This window comes from Myotis yumanensis, unplaced genomic scaffold, assembly GCF_028538775.1.
Source record: "Myotis yumanensis isolate MYYU_CA2020_CCGP unplaced genomic scaffold, mMyoYum1.0.hap1 SCAF_2, whole genome shotgun sequence".
Taxonomy (NCBI): domain Eukaryota; kingdom Metazoa; phylum Chordata; class Mammalia; order Chiroptera; family Vespertilionidae; genus Myotis; species Myotis yumanensis.
In genome coordinates, this window is record NW_027223753.1 from 185477897 (window position 1) to 185497399 (window position 19503).

Here is a 19503-nt window from a genome sequence, read left to right on the forward strand (position 1 = left end):
TTTACTTTCAATCTGATAAATCTGTATTAGAATATTTATTGCCAGATATTTTCCCTTTTCTCTACAATATGGCTAGGTCTTCCTCGAAATCACTCTTTAGTCAAATTTTACTAAGCTATTAGGATAATCTAAAATTTTACAATAATCCACAACTTGTATTGCTAATGTATAATTTTAAATTTAGATGAAATTCTTTACATTTGGCAATTTTATTGTGATATTGTAAAGTTATGATTTCTGAATTATTTAAAAAACATGTTTTTGTCAACTATTTGATAATAAGAACTATATGAATAAGGAACTATCTAGGTTTTAGATACCATAAGAGGTTTTCTTGATATTTGCTTTCATTTCCTATTCTTCCATTCAACTGTTCTATGACTTCACATAAATTAGTCACATCTCTGTGGTAGTTTCTTCCCGTGTAAACTGGGAATGACACTTTCTCTCTGCTCCCTAGAGATAAGTAGATCTGTGGCTTAGGGTTTTAAAACTTTTGGATTCTGTGACTCAGAGCTGCAGTGTCACTTCTAATATGTGTTACTACATTTTCCAGTTAGTAAGCATTTCCACAAATCAGATTAAAAATGCATGGTAAAGACCTTGACTATTAAAATACTTACAAGGTTAATATTAGATTGTTCCAATCACATGTACAAAGTTTAAAGGAAAACTGTTATGTTTCATGTTATTAATTCCATTTACTAGCTCCGATTGAATATTATTTCCTCCACAATGTCGTATCAGCCAGGAAGCAGTCACCCTGTCTCTATAACTCTCTAAAGACTTTCACATGTAACTGTTATGGTTCTTCCCACAGAACTTTGTGGATGTGGAGTGCTTTCCATGTCTGGTCTCCTCTCTGCTTCCTGATGCCAGGAACATGTATTTTTTTGCCTTTGATTTTTCTAGTAAGGCTGTTATTGACATGATCAAAGACTATTGGCAGATCTGGGCTTACTGTGGCCACTTCTGTAAATTGGGAGCAAAATAATGTTAAACTCTAGTTGTTTCAAGGAGTATTCAAGGTAAAACTACTGCACGTGCTAAGAATTACATACTATTCATTGGTTTTCCCCTCTGTGCCTCCACATTTTCATCTAGTACTCAGTTAGAATAAAGTTGCTCAATTTGAGTAAAATAAATGTTGAATGGCATTTTGCATTGGCAGCTTAGTTGTAAGGATACTGACTGGTCTGACCTGACTCCAAACACCTCTTGCTAATGTTGTGATCTCGAACAGTTTCTTTAACTTCTCCAAATCAGAGGATGATAAATTGTGGCTCATGGACCAAATCCAGTCCACTGCTGGTTTTCGTATGGTTCGTGAGATAAGAATCGTTTTTACATTTTTAAAAATTGAAAAAAGTAAAAAAGAATAATATTTCATGACATAAAATTATATTAAATTCATAGTTTAGTATGCATAAAGAAAGTTTTAATAGAATACAGTCATGCTTATTCATTTATGTATTATCTATGGCTGCTTTCATGCTACAGTAGTTTAACTATATGGTTCATGAAGCTAAAATAGTTACTGTCTGACTCTTTGCAGAGAAAGTTTGCCTATTCTTGTTCTAAACCTCAATTTCCTCTTCTGTACAATAGGACAAATAGTACCTATTTCAGGGAGGTTTGAGATAATGTGTGAAAAATTCTTTGTACAGGGTCAATGATATTAAATACTCAGTAAATGTTAGCCATTGATGTTATTATAATATTTATAGTTTTTAATCATCTCATAATTTGTTTAGTGAAGGTGGATCAAAAATTCTCTCCCATTATACTCACTAAAATTGATTATTTTATATTCTAATTACTTAAATTTTTAATTAAATTTTTATATTTTTATTAATTATTTAATTTTGTTACATTTCTATTAGAATATTTTGGTATTTCTGATGTTCAAAGACCTCCCCAACATGCCCTCAACCAACTTTGCCATTTAATTTTCAGTTACTTTCCTTTATCTGACTATCTCTAGCTCAGCTGTACATCCAATGACCTTTTCCCACTTTTCCACTTCTGTATCCCCTTCATCTCCCATTTCCACATGCCAGGTCTAGTCCATCTTCCAAATCTGGTACCAGCATCACTCCCTTCACAGAATTCCTTTATTGTTTGTATGTACACTATGCCACACAATCTCCCTTCCCCAACAACAGCAACAAAAACAAACACAAAATAATTGGGGAGGAAATTCATTCTCCAGGACCTATGTGAGCATTTTATTTCTACATAGTAGAGCACACATCACTTTCTTGCTTGTGTTTTAATTATGCATATACTTCTTATCTGGACTCTTTCAGGAAAATACTATTGTTATTGATCTGTGTCGTCAGTACAGTACCCCAGATGTGTTTGCACATTGAAGCACCTAACGTGTTTTTTTAAATGCATAAATTTTTCTTTCCTTCTGACTTTTGGATTTTTGGCTCTTTTCAGACAGAATTCCTTGATATAAGCCAGCTGTCTTTCATTCATGATTTGGGACCAAAGGGCATGTAAGTTCCCGTGTTGTATCTTTAAAGAGAAGTGTGAATATTGATGAGTATTAACATTTAATTTATTGGCATGCCAGGATGATGGAACTCATCTGGTTTTACTGGCAGCTTCTCCCCATCAGAGGCAGAGCAACTGAGGGGATCTATTTAGGCAAAACGGAATATCTTGCTACATTAAACAAAGGTAGCAATTGCTCTACCCTCTTTCTTATATGCTTATAGCACCAATTTTCTATAATCCCACAGTTGCCCTGTTTAATACAGGTAACAAATATGATGTGGGAGAATGTATTAAAAACCAAACATACTATATTATATATTTGAAAATCTCTAAGACAATAGATCTTAAATGTTATTATCATAAGAAAAAAATTGTAACTGTGAAACAATAGATACTAGCTAGACTTATTGTGGTGATCAATCACTTTACATTATATACAAATATAAAATCACTGTACTGTATACCTAAAACTAATATACTGTCAATAATGTCTCAATATAATGTTATATGTGAATATCTCAATTTTTAAAAAATCAAATATACAAGATTCCCTTCTTCTAATCGCTTATAAAAGTTAGTTGCTTATCACTCATTTTCATGACTGAAAATAATACTGTGTAAGAGGTATGTTATGTAACAAGATTGAAATTTACTTAATTATTCTTTTCCTTCACAATATGAGAGCTTGGTATGATAAAGAGCTGAACTTTTTTAAGTAAAGATCATTGTTAGTGGAGTGCTTTAAGGATGAGCTGCTAGGACTCATCCTAGCAAATAGGGTATTGAGCTGTTTGAAGTAGGAGAGAACAGGCAGGAAAGTCAAGAGAATGAAACAGTTTATTTAGTCCCAATTTGCAAGATTGTCTCAGCTAAGAGTGAGCTGGAAATTTGAAGATGATGGGTTACCCTGATGTCTCTTTCAGAGAAGGCATGATAATGAAAAGATCTGGAGGACACAGGATACCTGGCTTGAATTGCTGTGGTCAGGGAAGAGCCTGTTACCGGTGGTCAAGAAGGTAGGACTTAGGAGTTTTGTGTATATTTTTTTTAATAAACTGGATATTTGGGGAATTTTTACATACTAGTTTTAAATTAAATTATAAATCAGTTATAAATCCTTTGAAAGTCATAACAGAGAAAATTTTAAGTTCCAAGTTTCATTATTTCCTAATATCAAACTATACTATAAGGCCACAATAATCAAAACAGCATGGTACTGGCATATAATCATACATATAGATCAATGGAACAGAATAAAGAGCCCAGAAATAAATCCACACCTTTATGGTCAATTAATATTCTACAAAGGAGGCAAAAACATACAATGAAGTAAAGATAGACTACACATTCAATAAATGGTGATGGGAAAATTGCACAGATATGTACAAAAAAATAAAACTAGATCACCATCACCTTCTTACACCATACACAAGAATAAACTCAAAATGAGTTAAAGACTTAAATATAAGACTCAAAACCATACAAATCCTAAAAGAAAATATAGGCAGTAAAATCTTGGACATTTCTTGTAGCAATATTTTTTCTGATATGTCTCCTCAGGCAAGAAAAAATAAACAAATAAACAAAAGAAATAATAATAAACAAAAGAAAAAATAAACAAATGGTACTACATCAAACTGAAAAGTGTTTGCACAGCAAAGGAAACCATTAACAAAATGAAAAGAAAAACCACTGAATGAGAGAACATATTCTCCAATGATACATCTGATAAGGAGTTAATATCCAAAATTTGTAACGAATTATAAAACTGAACACTAAAAAAACAAACAATCCAATTTAAAAAATGGGCAAAGAACCTGACACTACTCCAAAGAGGACACACAGATGGCCACTAGACATATGAAAAGATGCTCAACATCACTAATCATGATAGAAATGCAGAGTAAAACCATGAGATATCACTTCAGACCTGTCAGAATGTTTACCATCAATAAATTAACAAACAACAAGTGTTGGTGAGCATGCAGAGAAAAGGGAACCCCCATGCACTCTTGGTGGGAATGCAGATTGGTACAGTCACTGTGGAAAACACTATGGAGTTACCTCAAAAAAATTAAAAATGGAACTGCCGTTTGACCCAGACATTCCATTTCTGGGAATATATCCAAAGAAACTCGCCACACTAATTCGAAAGAACCACCATGTTCATTGCAGCATTATTTACAATTGCCAAGCTCTAGAAATAGCCCAAGTGCCACCAGTAGATGAGTGGTTAAAAAGCTGTGGCACATTTACACAATAGAATACTACACAGCTGTAAAAATAGAAGGAAATCTTACCTTTTGCAACAGCATTGATGGACCTGGGAAGTATTATGCTAAATGAAACAAGCCAGTCAGAGAAAGACAAATACCATCTGATTTCACTTACATGTGGAATCTAATGAACAAAATAAACGAACTAAATAGAAACAGATTCATGGATACAGAGAACAAATTGACAGTTGTTAGAGGGGTAAGGGCTTGAGGAGGGGGGCAGGGGCTGGATAAAAAGGTAAAGGGATTAAGCAAAAAAAACCCCAAAACCCCAAAACTCATACACACAGACAATAGTGTGGTGATTACCAGAGAGAAAGGAGTGTAGGGGGAGATAGAAGAGGATAAATGGTGGAGAAATGGTGATGGAAGATTTGACTTTGGGTGGTAAACACACACTATAATATACAGATGATGTATCATAGATTTATATACCTGAAACCTATATAATTTTATTAACCAATGTTACCCCAATAAGTTCACTTAAAATATGGCCAATATCAAGTGTTGACAAAGATGTAGAAAAATCAGAACCCTCAGACATCGCTGGTGGAAATGTAAAATGGTTCAGCCACTTTGGGAAACAGTTCCTCAAAATATTAATTAGAGTTGCCATATGCCCCAGCATTTCTACTCTTACGTGTTCACCCAAGACAATTGAAAAATATGTCTATATCAAAACTGTTCATGACTGTACATAGCAGCATTATCCAGAAGAGCCAAAAAGTGAAAACAACCCAGATGTCTATCAATTGATGAATGCTTAAATAAAAGGTGGTATTATAATACCATAGATTATTATTCAGCTATAAAAAGGAATGAGTCTACTAGTGGGTATGGGGTTTCTTTCTGGGTTGATGAAAATATCTGGAATTAGATGGCCATGATGGTTGCAAACTTTGGGAATACATTAAAAACCATTGAATTTTATTCCTTTAAAAGGTGAGTTCTTTGATATGTGAATTATATCTGAAAAACATTTTTAAATTTTTAATAAAAAAGAATGAAGTACTGATGCCTGCAATATCATGAAGCAACCTTGAAAATATTGCAACAATAACTTACTGGGATTTTGGGAAAAAATAGAAGAAATATATACTATTTTTAACCTTGAAAAAGATATATGAGCTCATGTGTAAATATGAAATTGAGCTGTGTTTGTGTTAAAAATATATATATATAAACTTAAAACTGGGATCTGTCTTTAAACATTAAGATACAGTGCCAACAAAAAACATTAAATTGGGCTTTAATTTTGGGTGGTTTTGAAAGGATCAAAAAAATTAGAAGGAAAACATGGAAAGCTCAGATTAAAGAAATTTCAGTGTTATAAAAAGAACAGTTTTACTACAATAAAAAAGGAAATAATGCACTATAAAATATTTTCTTTCAAATAAACTCTGGAACCTACATAGAGCTCTTTTAGATGGAATAGCCAGGGAAGGCCTACCTGTGGAAGAACATCTAAGCAGAGGGCTGACCGACAAAAGGGGTCATCCATGGGAGGATCTGGAAGAAACAACTTTGAAGCAGAGGAATAGTGAATGCAGGAGCCCGAAGTAGAACAAGATTGTCAGGCTGAGGAACAGCCAGACACAGGTGGTGGGAGAGAACAGTGGGAAATGAAGCTGAAGAGGTGATGGCTGCTCATGTCCGCCCACCTGCATTTAAATGCCGCAGCAGTGGCAGCACAGGCAGGAGGCATCTTGTTGGAACAGACCATCATCTCACCTGGTTTAGACCAAGAATATTCATAGAAGTTCAGATTTACTGGTGCTGGGAACTGTGCTAAACAATATATGTGAATCATCTCAGTTAATCTGCACAGACACAGGAGCAGGGCATTGCTGTTACCCTCCTTTTATAGACTTAGGCTCAGTTGGCCAAGTTCACACAATCAGGCAGTTGGCAGAGCCGGAACTGGAGCTCAGGGAGGCTGACTTGAAGGCAGGTGCTTAATCCCTGCGCAGCCGAATCCCTGCGCAGCCGGTGCTGACTCCCAAAAGGCTGGTTGATGGATTACTTTTGTGTTACAAATCCTCTCGTTAAGAAATATAAATAAATCTATTAACAAAAGAACAAAAGAGAGAGAGGGAAGAAACCAGAAGAGTTTTCATGAATGGTGTAATTAAGAAAAGCTCCCAATAAAGGCCAGGAGTCAGTTTACCCTGATAGGTAATGACTGTTTAAAAAGAACAACGACCCTAGCTGGTTTGGCTCAGTGGATACAGCATTGGCTTGTGGACTGAAGGGTCCTGGGTTCGATTCCAGTCAAGGGCACATGCCCAGGTTTCGGGCTTGATCCCCAGTAGAGGGTGTGCAGGAAGCAGCTGATGAATGATTCTCTTTCATCATTGATGTTTCTAACTCTCTCTTCCTTTCTGCAATCAATAAAACTATGCTTAAAAAAACAACAACAAAGAAACAGCTTATCGTTGTCAAAACAGAAACCATTATCTTTTGTGTTCAGCTTTCAAAAACCCAGCTGTCACTACTAAACAATTCCATATTTCTAGGCAGCCACATCTTGAAGGGAGTCACCATTGACATAGGTACCACATGAATGGCACCTCGTAGAGTTGAGCAGTGCCCTCCTGTCTCATTTCTGTTGCCCAACAAGGCTGTTTGTAGCCTATTCAGAACCTGTGTGCAAGTTAGAGAGAAGTGCCCCCTGCTGCAGGATGGTGCGGCCGACGCCAGTGCCCACCTTCAGCGGGCGTCCTTGTGCAGGGCACTGCACAGTGGTACCTGGTGGCCTGTTCCCGAGGACATGTTTTGCAGCCCTTGGCCCTGGTGGTTAGGCCACGACTGTGCTCTCAGGAGCATTTCTGAGATTTGCTCTGTCATGGGAGCTGGTTCACCTGGACATGGCGTCATTCCACTGTCGTCCCACACTGTTGTCTCTGCTGTGGAGGGCTGGCCAGACTGGCTGTCATGCCATTCCAGTATCACAAGTCTGGTATGTTTGACTTTCTTCTCAGATCGGAAAGCCTGCCAGCTGTGGTTGTCAACGCCTGTCAGCAACAGAGTAAGCCAGGTCTCGGCCTGCACCGCATGTCTGTTCTCTAGCTTGCTTCAAAGTCAAGCTCTGAGAAAGTTCAGCAGATAAAGAAGGAACTTTACCAGATATACGATCCATCTCCTCTCTTTTAGCCTTAACTGAGCTTTATCAGTCGGCAGCCACATGTCTGGACTTACTCAGCCATGGCCATCAGAATCAGAGTTACCGTTTGATATCATGACCTTGGCATTCATATTGAGCAGTGTTGAGAAATCTTATAAAAATGCATAATTTTTGCATTTGCTGAAAATTATTGAGATTATTATCTATTATATTGTTCAGTTGCCTTGTGTTCAGGTCTCAAATGAGAAACTTTCTTTGGGATTTAGCTTTTTGGGTGCAAAAAGCTTATTAACTTATTCATTTGATAAGAAAAACCAGGAAACCCTGGTGTGCCATCACCATAATTATACTAGCACTGTGGTTAGGTGTTTGCTTTCTGTGACCTTGATTTTTCCCCCTTTTTTAGAAAACAATATCACATGTATGTCCTTTACTGTAAATTATCCACAGTACATCCCACCCAGTTTTACGGAGAGGGAGGCAGCTGACATATTAAAAAAACGAATGAAATGAACTGTGTGGAAATCAATGTATATTTGTATACATAGAATCCCAAATTATAAAGCCACTAAAACATAATGTGGTTAGCAATTTCAGTAAAGATTTATTGTAGATTTCTTTCAAATTCTGAGTTTCCACATGACATTTATAATATTACTTAATTTATGTGCAGGTGTTCTGGCCTTACTTAACCCATCATGTGCTTCATTTTGCCTAATATGTGATACAATATAACTGTTGTTACTTTATTCAATTATATGTTGAATCATTTGGTCACTCCACAATTGCAGGTAAATGTAAATATATGGTGCTGCATGCAGCAGGACAAAGTTGCCATTTGTTTTTATTTGATGTCCATCCCGTTCTCTCTGTCTTGCTCTTTCCACTCTCAGTGCCATGCGTATCATCTGCATCCTTACTAAGCAGGGTGGCCCTAACATAGGCAACCCCTCTGAGCTCGTTAGACATACAGAACCTCAGGCCCCGCCCCAGACCTCCTGAATCCCAATCTGCATTTTGAGAGGATCCCCAGGCACTGCATATCCACAGTAAAGTGTAAGAAGAGCTGTTCTGTGTTATTACAGTAGCTTCCTCACTGCCACACTACATCCCTCTTTCTCCTTCATACCTTTTTTAAAAAAACAAAAACAAAAAAAAAAACACATAGTGCCAATGATATCATTGTCCTATGGCCTTGGCAGGACAGAATGATTCCCTTATTTAATAAACACCCGGATGTTTGTTTTAAATACAAATTGTTAGGCCTTTTTAATGGATCTTTGGTGGGACCTTGGACTCTATTATTTTTAACAAAAATCTGAAGAGAGTCTGATGATCAGGCACGTTTAGAGAGCACTGGTTCCCTGAGATAAAATCAACCTCTTAGCCTGGTCCCCAGACGCTCTTCAGTGCGGCTTTTGCCCATGTTCCCTTCCGACTCTCTCTGAGACCCTGGCCTCACCAAACTGTCTCCCAACACATGCAGCATCTCCACAGCTCAGGGCCCTGCTAGCTCTTCCCTCCCTCCCTGTGGGATGGACACCGTGACTACCAACTTCCGGCTCTCTGTGACAGGTCCTTCCTGGCCTCGCACAGACTCCGCCTCTTTGGGAGAAGCCACTCCTGTGCTCTTAGTCGGGACTAAGGACTCCTCCTCCCACCTATCACTGTTTGCTTTTCTCTTCTGATACCTGTCCCATTCAGCCTAGAATTATGGTTGCTTGTGCCCCATGGGCCTAGTAAGATCCTTTGAAAAGATGTATGATTTATCTTTGTGCTGTTTCTACCTCTACCCTAACTCCTTCTTTGTCATTGTACTTTTCTATTATGAAGCTCTTAAACATATATTGAATTGAATGGAAATATGCTTTTGAGAGATCATGTCCCATTGAACATCATTTAATAATGGCCCCTAAAAATCGCAAATAATTTGAAATGAGCAACAGAATATGCAGAGTATTGGGGGTGCTTACTAGATTTCTTAAAAGGGGGATTATACTTACTGAGAAACTTATTTGCCTCTTCTATGATAGTTTCTTTTAGCAAACACCAACACATTCCATTCTCCCAACAGCTGGGGCTCCCGCTGTACCTCCTGCAAGCACTCCCTCCCCTTGGCAGGGGTGTTGTCCAGGCCTCTTCGACCTTAGTGTTTAAAAAGCTAGTGAATTATTTTGAATTGCTTGGTGCCAGCACTTCTTAGAAAAGCATAATAGAAAGGTTTTGGATTGTGTTTTTTGTTGTTTCATTGTGGTTTTTATTTTTTCCTTTTTTAAATTTAATTTAATTTAATTTAATTATTATTATTATTATTTAACAATATACAAAATAAATCAGTCTGTATGCGGTCTCCACTTTCGGTCCTCAGGTATCAGGGTTCTCTCCTGCGAGCTTTCCATTGATTATTCAAGAAGTTTTCCTGTATTTTAGCTGTAATACCAGTTAGTTCCTGGGAGCATGTCCGTGCAGCATCCATTTACTCTGCCATATTTAATCCTTCTCATTGTGGTTTTTAAAAACTGAATCCCCAGTGTAAACATGAAATTGTCTACTACCTGTGAGTCTATATACTTCAGACTTGTCATATACTTTGTTCTTTTTGTCTCAGTAATTCAGTACAACTTTAAAAATGCGTATTATCTCCTCCCAGGTGGTTGATAGTGAAAGATTCCTTTTTACTGTACATGAAGCCAGACAATGGAGCCATCGCGTTCGTCCTGCTGGTGGATAAAGAATTCAGAATTAAGGTGGGAAAGAAGGAGACAGACACGAAATATGGACTCCGAATTGATAACCTTTCAAGGTAGAAATTTCAACTATTTTTAAAAGAGTAAATATTTGTTAGTAAAAAAAAAAATACATTTTTACCAAAATATCTTAAAAACAAAGTCTTTCTCCCAACCTTAAACAAAGGAAGTAAAATAATTTAAATATTTGAAAATTTTCATTTAGAACTTATCCTCAATTAAAAGTAATGAAACCACTGTTTTTCCTTAAATCAATATGTAAGAAGACCCTATGTCAACAGTTAGAATAAACTATCTTGTGTTGACATATGCCTATTTTATTGAAATTGACTACTCAATAATACCATTTTGCCGAACGGATAAATTAAGGAATGATAGAATGATAGATAGTTCACATTTTTTTAAAAAATAAAATTTTACTTTATGAATTGACATCCTTTAACAAAACACAATGATTTGATTTAGAAAAATTCTGTTGACACACAGATTTTTAAGAAACATACCTTGAAAGGATACTCAAATGTACATTTATCATAGATTGTATTAGTGAGTATGTGTGTATTGATGCATATGTTTTTTCCTGGAATATTGTAGTTATACAATATATGCGTGTCTTTCTCTCTATATACACTTGTTTCCATAAAGTTCAGCCTCATGTATATGGATATATATACATTTCTGTCTTTACTCAGATTGACTGGCGTAGAGATACAGATACACTCTTACTAACATACATTTGCATGTGTGTGAGTGTGTGTAAAAGATTTGCAAGTTCCTTATCTCTTTTGACAATGGAAGGTTCAGGATTGGTTACTGCAAATGCCAAGGTGGTGCCATGAAACCTTCTTCCTGTACAGTTTCTGTTTGGGGGAGGGTCATAGACATCAGGCCATAATTCCCACTGGTCCCAGTAACAGATAGATCTCTGCACCAGTCTGTGGGATCAGGGGTCTGGAATGTGCCCTTTTGCTTGGCTTTGGTTAACTCCGAGTAGGGAAGGAATTACTCTCCTAAAGTACAATCAGGATGTTTCCAGAAGCTGAGGAAATGGACATCAGGCACTACAAAGGGAAATGACCTCTACAGGAGCCAGCAACTAAGTAACACGGAGACACAGGTCCTCGCCTTATACCTCTTTCATTGTCCTCCTTACAGTCTAGCACGCCTCCAGGACTATAGGAAGTACCTTATACATGGTTGCATGAATGAATAAGTAGCCTGAAAATGTGTTTTTGCTACACTGACTATATTTTACAATCTTGCCAAAAATGTTTACAAGTCTGCTTTTTTTAAATTTAAGTAAGATGCTGTTTACTTAAAATTTTCAACGTATGTCTGTAGTATCGAAACAAAACAGGGCATGGTTCAGTCTTAAATTTGTTTAAAAAGACAGAACACAGAGTGACCATCCTTTTCCACATTTTGCTTTTCTTGCAGGACACTTATTTTAAAATGCAACAGCTATAGACATGCTCGGTTGTGGGCAGGAGCTATAGAAGAATTCGTCCAGAAATATGGCAGCAACTTCCTCAAAGATCACCGATTTGGGTCATATGCTACTCTCCAAGAGAACATTTTAGCTAAATGGTAAGATCTTTTTGGTCTAAGACTGTCAGGGTAGTCATAGAACCAATTTCCCTAAAGTCAGTTTTCAAAGCTGTGAAAAGATGTAATGCATTATACCTAACAAAGGCTTTTCTTTATAGGACTACCTGAGCATCAATAAGTTTTCCAATTTTTGTTTTAAAGATATTTTATAATGAGCTTTAAAATAGCCAGTTTTAGATTTTGAAGTTTGATTTTAAAAACTAACTTTATAAATTTTCTTAATGATGCAAATGGAAGATTTATTTAAGTTGTTAGCCATGATTTAAGAAAAAGAATTTACTTGCTGGATATTTCTTTTAAATATATTTTATTGATTTCAGAGAGGAAGGGAAAGGGGGAGAAAGATAGAAACATCAATGATGAGAGAGAATCATTGGTTTGCTGCCTCCTGCACACCCCACACTGGGGATCGAGCCCACAACCCAGGCATGTCCCCTGACTGGGAATTGAATCATGACCTCCTTGTTCATAAGTCAACACTCAACTACTGAGCCTCACTGGCCAGGCCTGGCTATTTCTTTGAATTAAAATCATTCTTAGCATGTTTTTCTATCCATGGATTTAAAACAATTCTGTTTTCAGTCTCCAAAGAACAACTGTGTGTGAGTTCAAGAGAATAGGAGAGTTCATTTGACCCTGTATGATAATGATATCAATCAATTGTTGCTTACCTCTGTCGGTTTACTGTACTTCCTATGTAGCATTCTCAGTCCTTGTTTTTCATTTACAGAAAATTAACTAGTGGTTGTGTAGGGACTCTTGGGAATAGCTTCCATCTTTGGCTTTGCCATAAGATATGTGTCTTCTCCTCTTTTCTTATTTTTTGTAAAACAAACCCTGCCCCCCCCCCACACACACACAAATGAAAAAAACAAAACAAAACAAAAACAAAAAACACTTGTCTTTCAGGTATGTTAATGCCAAAGGATATTTTGAAGATATTGCAAATGCGATGGAAGAGGCAAAAGAAGAGATTTTTATCACAGATTGGTGGTTAGTATTTGTCCCTGGGGATGGTGTTTGGAGTCTCTATGTTTAGGAATGTACAACAGTGTTTGTTGTGCTGTCCCAGAGTCACACATTATGTAAACCAGCAGTACCCACAGATGGTCTGGCCGAAGTCTCTACCAATTAACTCTAATAGCCTCCAGTGAAAGGTCTTTTCAAAACACTTGGCACCCAAATATATTCTTAAAATATCTAGCTTAAACAATATTGTACTTGTCTTTCTATTTGGAAGCAGACACTCAGTATTCATTTTAGTAAAGATTATGTTGCAATGCAAACATAGTTGTAGAGGTAGTGGAAAATAATCATCCTTGGGTAGTTTTTCCTCATTTTGGTATGTCTGTCACTAGATCCAGTGAACATAATTCTTCAGAATTGTCCCTTTGAAATTGGAATAGTTCCATTTGCCCATTACTATTTAAATGTCCTTGTTAATGACTAGCCTGGTCAGCTTTTTTGGAGATATGTCAGGTTTCAATTGTCTGACCCCCCCTTAAAAACATCCATGAGAGTTATGATGCTTTTTAAAGCCACTAGAAGTCTCATATCTAAAACTCATTTAGCTACTGGGAAATTTCACCCCTGAAGTTGGTGTAGGCTTTGTAGTGTGACTTTAGCTCCAATTACCTACCTGCCTGGACAGTGAAGAAGGACTGCAGATGTCAACATTGACTGTAATGGAAATGAAAACATTTAAAACGTGTTTTTCTTCTAATATCTTAATTGCTTAAGATGCCCCTATTTTTCCCTATCCTGTTTCCTTCCAAACGCTACCTTATGTAGGAACTGTGCAAATATCATCATAACTTATTTCCTCTTAATTCTAGACCTGGGGGCAAAGGGGAGAGTAGTTAGGAATGTGAGCTCATCTTTTTCTGCGCTTTGCCTCAGTGATGTGAAACTCTATCATTCTAGGGCATGCTTTCCCAACCTGGGCACTACTGACATTTGGGGCCAGCTAATTCTTAGTTGTGGGGTGTTGTTCTGTGCATTGTGGGATGTTTAGCACCATCGGTATCCCTGGCTTTTACTCACTAGATGACAATAGCAAGATCCCAGTGGTAATAACCTGTGTCTTTAGATTTTGCCAAATGTCTCCTGGGAGGCAAGGTCCCTCTGGGCTGAGAATCATTGATCTAGAATCACAGATAAAGTATGTGCTGGTCAGCACAGCTACAAATAATTTATTCTCATGTTGTTGGAGGAGCTTATTCTTGGCCTTTACTAGTATATTATTGACAAATTTTGCCCCATTAGTCAATTACCAGGAATAACATAAAGTTTCCTGCTTTAGGAGCTGTTTCTTTGGTTGATACTTTCTAAACACTTATGAGAATTCATTCAAGTTTAATGTTGTACTATAGTCCTTGAAGAAAAATATTTCTGAAAGTTTGACGAAGACATGAAAGAGAATGAAAACAGTTTTTTCCATTGAGCCCATGTTCTCATGTTTTGTGCAAGAATATATTCTCTTTTGAAGGTTGTGAATGCCAAAGTAAGACTCACATTTAAACATTTAAAGAGATGGAACCCTGACTGTTTTCTCTTCTACTGTCAGCAAAAATATGAATCAGAATGTTATTTCTTTGTCATGACTTCTCTAAGATAACATCTTATTACAACACTACCTTTGAAATAAAACCTTTGTGGTAACTTCCCTCAGAGCAAGTGAAGAAAATTCTTGTCATGCAAGTATATTGCAAAAGGGAACATTCAAAAGCTTAACCAAACCCTGATATGTCTAGACCTGAGAAAGTAATAAGCATAGTTAGAGGAAACACATGCCCTTTAGAAACTTCCGATCTAATTCAAGAGACATCATGTACTTAAGTAAAAATGGCATTAATATGTTTTTAAAGCAATTATTATGCAAGCAAAGGCAAATATAGTGACATGAGAAACAACCTGGGACCTAGAATTACTCAGTTCCTTTGTTCATTAACTTGACCACCTCTCCATTCATTTGCTAATTTATTCACTGATTCATTCCAGGGCTATTTAGTGAGCATGCGCTCTGTGACAGGTACTGACCAAGGCTATCCTATATAATAAAACCCTAACATGCAAATCAACCGAATGGCAGAATGACCACCCAGGGGACAGATACTCAATGCAGGAGCTGCCCCCTGGTGGTCAGTGTGCTTCCACAGGGGGAGTGCTGCTCAGTCAGAAGCCGGGCTCATGACTGGCGAGCACAGCAGTGGTGGTGGGAGCCTCTCCCGCCTCTGCTGCAGACAGGTGGTAAGGAGAGAGGGGTCCCGGACTGCGAGAGCCCTGGACTGCAAGAGGGATGTCTGACTGCCAGCTTAGGCCCAGTCCCTGAGGGGATCAGGCCTAAGCCAGCAGGCGGACATCCCCCGAGGGGTCCTGGATTGCAAGAGGGTGCAGGCTGGGCTGAGGCCCCCCCCCCCACCCACCCACAGTGCACGAATATTGTGCACTGGGCCTCTAGTGTGCATATAAAGATGAGTGAGAACCAACTTCTACCCTGGAACAACATAGAGTCAGGAAGTCATACATAAAACAACAGATTGGGGAAAACTTGGTGATGAAGATCAACACAGCAGAAGATATGGAGGGGTAGTGGCTGAGCCTGCAAGAGGGGGCTCTGGAAGCTTCACAGAAGAGAATGCTGGCCTGGGGCCTGGGGATGGAGTTGGTGAGAAGAAAACAGGTGAACGTTTTAGGCAAAGGGACAGTCGAGACCAAGGCATAGGGGTGTGAGAGAGCACAACAATTTTGGAGCATAGCATTCTTTGGGATGTTTAGACTTGAAACCACAGAAATCCTGGAAGAAAACAGGCAGTAAAATCTCACACATTTCCCACTGTAACATTTTTTCTGATCTATCTCCTCTGGCAATATCTGTGTTTATATTTTTCTTTTTTAAAATCTTTATTGTTGAAAGTATTATATATGTCCCCCCTTTTCCCCATTGACCTCTTCCAGCCTACCCCTGCCCCCCACCCCAGGCCTTTACCACCCTATTGTCTGTGTCTATGGGTATGCATATATGCATACAAGTTCATTGGTTGATCTTCCCATCCACCTACCCTCCCCTGCCTTCCCTCTGAGGTTCAACAGTCTGCTTGATGCTTCTATTTCTCTGGATCTATTTTTATTCATCAGTTTATGTTGTTCATACGATTCCACATATGAGTGATGTCATGTGATTCTTTTCTTTCTCTGACTGGCTTATTTTGCTTAGCATAATGCTCTCCAGGTCCATTCATGCTGTAGCAAATGGTAAGAGTTCTTTCTTTTTTGCAGCTATGTAGTATTCCAATGTGTTTAATCCACTCATCTTCTGATGTGCACGTAGGCTGTTTCAAAATCTTAGCTATTGTAAATTGCTCTGCTATGAACCTATGGCAAGGATGTAGAGAAAAGGGAATCCTCATGCACTGCTGGTGGGAATGCAGACTGGTGTGGCCATTATGGAAAACAGTATGGAGGTTCCTCAAAAAATTAAAAATGGAAATGCCATTGACCCAGTGATCCCACTTCCAGGAATATATCCTAAGAAATCAGAAACACCAATATCTGTGTTTTTAATGTCAGATTTCTTTTCAAAGCCTTTGCAGTGTGGTTCAGCTCTGTCCCCCATGTGCTCCACCTAGTGGCCAGTTTGGGCAGTGGTCTATTTTTTTCAGTTCTCAAACTTTCTGGCATAATACAGGGTGGGGCAAAAGTAGGTTTACAGTTCATAAATAATACAATAATAAATAACAATACAGAAACAAAAACTCTATGTTTTGCCTATTCACAACTATAAACCGACTTTTGCCCCACCCTGTATTTAGGATCAAATCCATGCATTGGGAGCTTGGGAGTGAGCTAGAAGTCACAAACAGATTTATAGGGCTGCTTTCCTGAGCTCTTCTCTCTCCGTGATCCTCCCACTAATTTTGGGTTTCCTGTGGCTTCCCTTTTGCTGCCACTTCTATCACTGCCAAAGATCTCACTCTTTCTCCTCAGGCCTGAACTAGAGACCAATTGCATCGCACCTGCCTTGGCTGGCCTGGCGCCAGTGCGTGTCATAGTGTGGTCGTCCGGACGGTTGTTCTGCTGTTCAACTATTCGGTCGATTTGCATATTACACTTTTATTATTATAGACTAGAGGCCCGGTGCACAAAAATGTGTGCACTGGGGGGGGGGGGGGGGGGGGAGGAGGAGTCCCTCAGCCCGGCCTGTGCCCTCTCGCAGTCTGGAACCCCTCGGAAGATAACGACCTGCTGGCTTAGGCCTGCTCCTGGGTGGCAGAGGGCAGGCCCAATCCCTAGGTGCAGCCCCTGGTCGGGCTCAGAGCAGGGCCGATTGGGGAGTTGGGGCACCGACCCCTGTCATGCACAGAGCAGGGCGGATCGGGAGGTTGCAATGCCACCCTCAGTCATGCTCAGGGTAGGGCTGATTGTGGGGTTGGGGCACCGCCCCCTGTCACACTCAAGGCAGGGTCAATGGGGAGGTTGTGGCGCCAGCCCCTGTCACGCACACAGCAGGGCCGATCAGGGGGTTGGGGCGCTGCCCTCTGTCACTCACAGAGCAGGGCCCATCAGGGGGGTTGGTGTGCTGCCCCCTGTCACGCACAGAGCAGGGCCCATCAGGGGGTTGAGGAGCTCCCCCCTGTCACTCACAGAGTAGGGCCAATCAGGGGGTTGAGGAGCTCCCCCCTGTCACTCACAGAGTAGGGCCAATCAGGGGGTTGAGGAGCTCCCCCCTGTCACTCACAGAGTAGGGCCGATAGGGGAGTTAGGGCACCGTCCCCTGTCACACACAGAGCTGGGCCGATCAGGGGGTTGGGGCGCCGCCACTCTCACACTCAGGGCAGGGCCGATGGGGAGGTTATGGCTCTACCCTGTCACACACAGAGCAAGGCCTGTGTGGGGGGGGGGGTGGTTGGGGTGCCACACCCTGTCACACACAGAGCCGCAGGGCGATCAGGGGGTTTGGGCGCTGCCCCCTGTCATGCTGATCCAGTGCCAGGAGGCCTCGCGGCTCCGCTGATCCCGGTGCTGGAAGGCATATTACCCTTTTACTATATAGGATAGAGGCCTGGTGCACGGGTGGGGGCCGGCTGGTTTGCCCTGAAGGGTGTCCTGGATCAGGGTGGGGGTCCCCACTGGGGTGCCTGGACAGTCTGGGTGAGGAGCTGAGGGCTGCTTTCAGGCTGGCAATTGACTGAAGCTCCCAACCACTCCTTTTTTTCTTTTTCTTTTCTCTTTTTTTTTATTCTGGGCCAGCTTTAGCTCTGGCTCTAGCTCTGAGGCTTCCCCTGCTATAATCGAAACAATGTATAACTCTAGCTCTGAGATCCCGGCTGGCTGAAAGCTTTTTTCTGGGGTTTTGTTTAGCTTCTATATTTGCAACATAGTTTCTTAGAGTTGTAGCTCAGAGGCCGGCAAGTCAGGCGGGGTCAGGTGGGGAACGTTGCAGTCTGCAGTCACTGGAGCAAGCAAGCCTCATGTTTGCTTCCAGCTGCCTGGCTGCCAGCCGCCATCTTGGCTGACAGTATATTTGCATAAGGATATGCTGATTAGCCAATGGGAAGGGTAGCGGTTGTACGCCAATTACCATGTTTCTCTTTTATTAATGTAGATATTTTTATTATAAGAATACAATATAAAATCTATCCTTTTAGCAATTTTTTAAATATAGAATATAATCTAATATAGCTAACTATAGGCACTGTACTATGCAGTAGGTTTACTATAGGCACTATGTTGTACATAGATCTCTCAGACTTACTCACTTTGCATAACTGACTGAAACTTTGTACCCTTTGATCAAGACCTCCTCATTTCCTCCTTCCTTCACTCCTGGTAACCACCACTCAAGGAATCATTGTTGGGGAATGTAAATTGGCGCAGCTAATATGGAAAACAGCATGGAGGTTCCTCAAAGAATTGAAAAATAGAACTACGATATGATCCAGGAGTCCCACTTCTAGATATATATAAAAATGAGTTGAAATCAAGATACTAGTATTGAAGAGATATCTGCTTTCCCATGTTCATTGCGGCTGCATTCACAACATCCAAGACATAGGAACAACCTAAATGTCCATTAAGGAATGAATGGATAAAGAAAATGAAGTATTTACATTCAATGGAATATTATTCAGCCTTAAAAAAAAAGGAAATTCTGCCATTTGCAACAATATGGGTGAACCTGGAGGACATTATGCTTAAGTGAAATAAGCCAGACACAAAAGAACATATAATACAAGATCCCACC

The 19503-nt window shown here is 39.5% G+C and overlaps 1 protein-coding gene across 4 annotated transcripts in view; it reads left to right on the forward strand.

Moving 5' to 3' along the window:
• Window positions 1-19503, forward strand: part of PLD1 (phospholipase D1) — a 199049-nt gene that overhangs the window by 93912 nt on the left and 85634 nt on the right. For all 4 annotated transcript variants that reach the window (XM_070406795.1, XM_070406794.1, XM_070406797.1 and 1 more), the window contains 5 exons: window positions 2446-2504; window positions 3429-3521; window positions 10556-10708; window positions 12090-12239; window positions 13170-13253. In XM_070406795.1, the coding sequence (XP_070262896.1) occupies window positions 2446-2504; window positions 3429-3521; window positions 10556-10708; window positions 12090-12239; window positions 13170-13253 (539 nt within the window). The remainder of the gene's footprint in view (window positions 1-2445; window positions 2505-3428; window positions 3522-10555; window positions 10709-12089; window positions 12240-13169; window positions 13254-19503) is intronic.